Source organism: Xenopus laevis, chromosome 9_10S (assembly GCF_017654675.1).
Source record: "Xenopus laevis strain J_2021 chromosome 9_10S, Xenopus_laevis_v10.1, whole genome shotgun sequence".
Lineage (NCBI taxonomy): Eukaryota > Metazoa > Chordata > Amphibia > Anura > Pipidae > Xenopus > Xenopus laevis.
In genome coordinates this window covers 108,512,880-108,518,342 of record NC_054388.1, presented here as the reverse complement: position 1 = coordinate 108,518,342, position 5,463 = coordinate 108,512,880, and the positions used below count along the sequence as shown (strand labels likewise).

General features: G+C 35.1%; 1 protein-coding gene across 1 annotated transcript; it reads right to left on the bottom strand.

Annotated features, from left to right (window-relative positions):
• Positions 1–220: 220 nt before the first annotated feature.
• On the bottom strand, positions 221–1,153 carry LOC108702326 (olfactory receptor 5B12). The gene has a single exon (XM_018237803.2). The coding sequence runs from the start codon at positions 1,151–1,153 to the stop codon at positions 221–223; it is 933 nt and encodes a 310-aa protein (XP_018093292.1).
• Positions 1,154–5,463: the final 4,310 nt, after the last annotated feature.

The window sequence follows — 5,463 nt, the reverse complement described above, 5'->3', positions numbered from 1 at the left end:
AACTTTTTTGATATTGCTGTTCTCTGACATCTGTTACACAGTCACATTCTGAACAGTAGTGATATCTTCCCATGGAGACTACACCAGTAACTCATCTTGTATTGAATGTTGAGTGTTAAGGCACAAAGGCAGTGAGTGATAACACTTTGGAACCCTAACTAAAATGAGAGAACTATGAAAACAAACATTTCTGTTGGTCCAAAACAACTATAACCCTGTTTCATTGTTTTGAAGCTAGTTTTCTTAAAGCTCTTCTTAGAGATAATTTGAGCTCCTGGTTCCTCAGACTGTAGATCACAGGATTTAGAGAGGGAGTTAATATTGCAAAAACTACAGAAGCCACTTTGTCCTCAACTAAATGATCATTTGCATTTGAGCGAAAGTAGTTGAAGAAAATAGTAGTGTAAAATATAAAGACCACAGTTAGATGAGAGGAGCAGGTGGAGAAAGCTTTGGATCTCATGTGTTTTGAAGTAATTTTCAGTACAGTGGTGATTATAGGGATGTATGGGTAAAATGTGACTCCTACAATTCCTACTCCATACAGCATTCCAAGAAGAAATATAAGCAATACACTGATGAATGTGTCACTACAGGAGACCTCAAGCAATTGGGGCAGGTCACAAAAGAAACTATGCAAAATATTTAGGTGGCAAAAGGTCAGTTCACTTAAAAAAAGAGTGTGCACCAAGGAACATATTGTACTAAAAAGCAACACACCAGATATAAGCTGAACACAAACATTCCAGGTCATTATCTGCATGTAGTGAAGAGGCCGACATATAGCAATGTATCTGTCATAGGACATCACTGCCAGCACAGACGTCTCTGATTCAATGAAAAGGACAAAGAAGTAGATCTGCGTTATACAGGCTCCCATAAAAATAATTTTTCTTTCTCTGAGTAAATCAAAGAGCATTCTTGGGACAGTGACTGAGGAGTAACTCATATCCAGACATGCCAGGGTTCCAAGGAAGAAGTACATGGGAGTGTGAAGATGAGAATCAGTGAAGATCAGGAGAAGGATGAGAAGGTTCCCACACAGAGTTATAAGGTAGATCAGGAGAAACACCATGAACAGAGGAAACTGAAGACTTGGGAGATCAGACAAACCAGCAAGGACAAACTTATACACTATTGTTTGGTTTTCCATTTTGCTTTGACATTGCCTAAAAACATTAACAATACTATAACAATAAATAGCAGAACAGAAACTAACTCCTACCTGTCAAAAAAATAAAAATGAAGCTACAAACTGACTTTTGTACCTGTACTTCTGTAGTGTGAGAGTTCTGGGCAAGTAACTGTAGTTTGTTGGTTCAATTTGTGACTTATCCATGGTACAAAGTCTGTAGGCAGGGTTATGCTTTTGTATCAAAATGAGGCTTTTGTGGTAAGTAATCAATGTGTGTGTGTGAGAGCAATATGTGAGCAATGAATGTAGTGTGTATGTTTGTGTGTGTGTGTGTGTAGGATTGTTTTCTTGCAATATTAACATCCTCAGCAGTGACATCACTGATGTAATTTGGATCTTTATACCTTAAGTCTACTGGAAAATCATATAAACATTAAACAAACCAAATAGACTGTTTTTGCTTCCAATAAGGATTAATTATATCTTAGTTGGGATCAAGTACAGGTGATTGTTTAATTATTACAGAGAAAAAGGAAAATCATTTATAAAAAAAATGTTTAAAATCTGTTTATATATATATATATATATATATATATATATATATATATATATATATATATATATATATATATATATATATATATAGTTCCATCGAAGGATCACACTCTCAGGTCTTACGTAGAAGTTTCAGCAAAAACCGACTGACGTTTTTACTAGCTCTCTAGCCTTTATCAAAGATGGGACTAGATTTATGCTTTGGATACTTTTGGATTATTGACCTGATACACAGGTTGTGCTGGCACCACACTGTATATATATATATATATATATATATATATATATATATATATATATATATATATATATATATATATATATATATATACAGTATATATATATATATATATATATATATATATATATATATATATATATATATATATACAGTATATACATATATATATATATATATATATATATATATATATATTTATATATATATTTATATAATATATAGTTTTTATTATATAGTTTTTATTATAATAAATAAAAGCAATAAGAAATATTAATTAATTTATCCAGTTTGAAATATTTATGGATTCTGCCGCAAAAATTTCACCTAGACCAAAAAGTCACCAAGACATTTGGGTAGTTATTTATAAAGTCTGAATTTCAAAAACTTGTTTTACTGTAAAATCCTAATTTATAGTGGAAAGAAAATACATTTTTTCAATATTTATTATATTTTGAGGATGGAAAAAAAAAAGAATACGAAAATCTGGCATCTCAGACCTGCCAAGATTGTATATAAGTCAATAGGAGCAGTCTCTATCCTATTTGGAAGTTTCTTCGTCTGCGCTGGAATTAGGTAAAAATCCGGTCAAATTATATTTTTTTTATTAATAAATAAGGTCCAATTGTGGATTGCAGTTTGGTTGGATTCTTTTTGTTTAAATAAACAGCAAAATCCAATTTTTGATAAATTAGGCCCTCTGAGTGAGTAAAAATGGTCGCGTGTGTAAAGAAAATTGTTGCGTGTAAAGAAATGTTGACGCCCATTAAATTCAATGCATTTAAGGAATGTTACACCATTTTGCGAATTATTTTGAAGTTGCGAAATTTTTTCGGCGAAATGGGACACTAACCTTGACTAACATTGTAGAGAATTTTCGAAACTATGAGCAAATGTAATGTAATTAAAATTAATAAATATGTTCAAAAATATAATAAAATGTCTTACCTGTAATATGAAGAATGGATCTGTGGTCAGTGAAGAAATCTCAGCCTTAAAATCCTTTCCTTCTAAGCTTTCCAAACCCCCTGAGTCTAATTACATATTGACAGTTCCCAGGGGGGGCATGCAAGTAAATTCTAAATTTAGTATTTAAATTCTGGCATCAACTTAGCACCACACATTGTCAGAAACCCCAAAATTAAGGCATGTTGTTTTATTACTACCCTTGCTAGTGAGTGAAGGGCTCTAAAAGGATCAAAAAGCACCTCCCATTTGTGGCAGGGGGAAATATTCCTCTCTCACCTTGTGTCCAATTTAAAATCTAGCGTAATTAATTTAATGAGCAGTAAAAGGTTCTTAATACAGGTATGGAACCCATTATCCAGAATGCTCGGGATCTGGGGTTTTCTGGATAAGGGGTCTTTCTGTAATTTGGATTTCTGTACCTTAAGTTTGTTAAAAAAAAATATTTAAACATTAATTAAACCCATTAGGGCTGTTGTGCCTCCAATGATTATTTAAATTTTAGTTGGGGTCAAATACAATGTACTGTTTTTTATGAATACAGAGAAAAGGGAAATCACTTCTAAATATTCAAATTATTTGATAAAAATGGAGATTTCTCTCTCATAATTTGGAGGTTTCAGGACAACGGATCCTATACCTCTTTGCTCAATCTTTAGCATACATTCCAGCTAGCCAATCAGAATCCTAGTATTCCAAAAAGCTTTTATTGAACTAAAATCAGTAAATTTGAATCAAATTAAATTCTAGTGAGTGTCCCGAGACAGAGAAAAGAGGCAGGGGCATGTGTTTTTAGAATAGGGGGCACAGAACTGCATCCTTTCTAATAATGGACCCAAGGCTTTTGTCTTTTATGCCTACCCCTAGTTCTGTTAAGCATGGAAACAGGCACAATGGGTAGTGATGGGCGAATAAATTTGCGAAAATTCGACGGCGTCACAAATTTTTCGCTGTTTCGCGAATTTCAGGGAAACGCCCCAAATTCGCCCATTACTAACAATGGGTCTATTTCAGGCGTGATGAACCCTGCATGTTTATTTAGTACAAGCAATGTAAATGTTTCAGGGGGAAGCCCCTTCATCAGACGTGCTGCTAATTGGAGGTTGCTGATACTACAGGAGACATGGAGCACTGAGTTAAAAAATAGATGAGGACCAAGGTGTGCTGGTGAGTACTTTGTTCAGTTACCCCTAGTTCTGGCCCTGTTTAAGGAGAACGAAAGCTACTGAGGTAGTTTATTGGCAATAAATTAACCACAATAGTACTCAGGGAGGGGGGGATGGAGAAGGGAGGGGGAGAGGAACAAACTGAGCATGCTCAAGCCCTAGCCCTGGAGGTTTAAGCTGAAAACAGGAAGTCTGATACAGAAGCCCATGAGTACACAATAGAAGGAAAAAAATGTGGTGTTTCTTTTGGCAGAGGACTCGGAAACAGCATTATTTTGAGGGTTTACTGGTGTATTTATATAGACATTTCTGATAAAGCTTGCTTACTTTTAACCTTTCCTTCTCATTTAAAGGTGTGTGCTGCAGGTAGAAAGAGAACACAACACTGATCAACACAATTGTGTGCAAAAAACAGCAGCAATTTCACCAAAATCCAGGTTATACCAACGTAAACAATCCCAACTTGGCCAGCTGGATGATGGAACAGTTTTTGATTCCTGGTTTGCCAGATGCCTATTCATTCATATCTCTGAAACCAAAATCCTGCATTCACTTTATAATCATATAAACCCTTATCTGCTGTCCATCAAATTGCATGATGACAATGTATGCACTGTAGTCCTAAACTGTACTGTATATGCTCAATGAATAATCAATTACGCCTCTTTATTTGTCCCATAAAACTACTCTCTTGGATCAGGATTCTGTACTTCACTACTGGTGTGTTTGACCTGGCCTGTAACCTCTTTTCTCCTGATTTTGTACTGTTTTGACCCGGCCTTTTCCACAGCCACGCTGCTTGTTCCCCGTTCCTTTTGCTAATGTTTGGTTCTCTTGCCTGCCCAGAACTCTCTCCCTGGTATTCTCACTTTAAGACCTGGTGGCATCCAAGTATCAGAGGGCTACTTCCAAACCGAAAGGCAGTTGTTATAAGCAGAAGCATGAGCAGAGGCTCTGGGTTTGGGATACCATTTGTAATAATGATGTTCTTCTGCTTAGGAAAATAATAGAAACCTTCCTCAAATCTTTTCCTAAGCAGAAGAACATCAGCAGCCCTCTTCTCAAATCTTTTTCAATAAAAATAACACATTGGTTAATTTTAAGGACTGTTCAGCCACAGCAGAGGGATAAGTTACTTGGTCCCATCCAGAGAATTATGAAATTATGAGAATTTATTAAAGTATTAAATCAGGGATCTCTAACCTTTTATTTTTAACCTATGAGCCACATTCAAATATAAAAACAATTGGAGAACAACACAAGAATGCCAAAGGTTACTAGGGATTGATAATTATGGGCTGTGATTGATTGGTAGACACTACATAAACTGGCAGCCTACAGGAGGTACTATTTGGTGGTAGACTTGGTTTTTAACCAAAACTTGTCACCAATCCAGGAATTCA

Bases quoted from the DNA above. Each gene is read 5' to 3' on its own strand.
- LOC108702326 (XM_018237803.2), bottom strand. From the start codon at position 1,153: ATGGAAAACCAAACAATAGTGTATAAGTTTGTCCTTGCTGGTTTGTCT.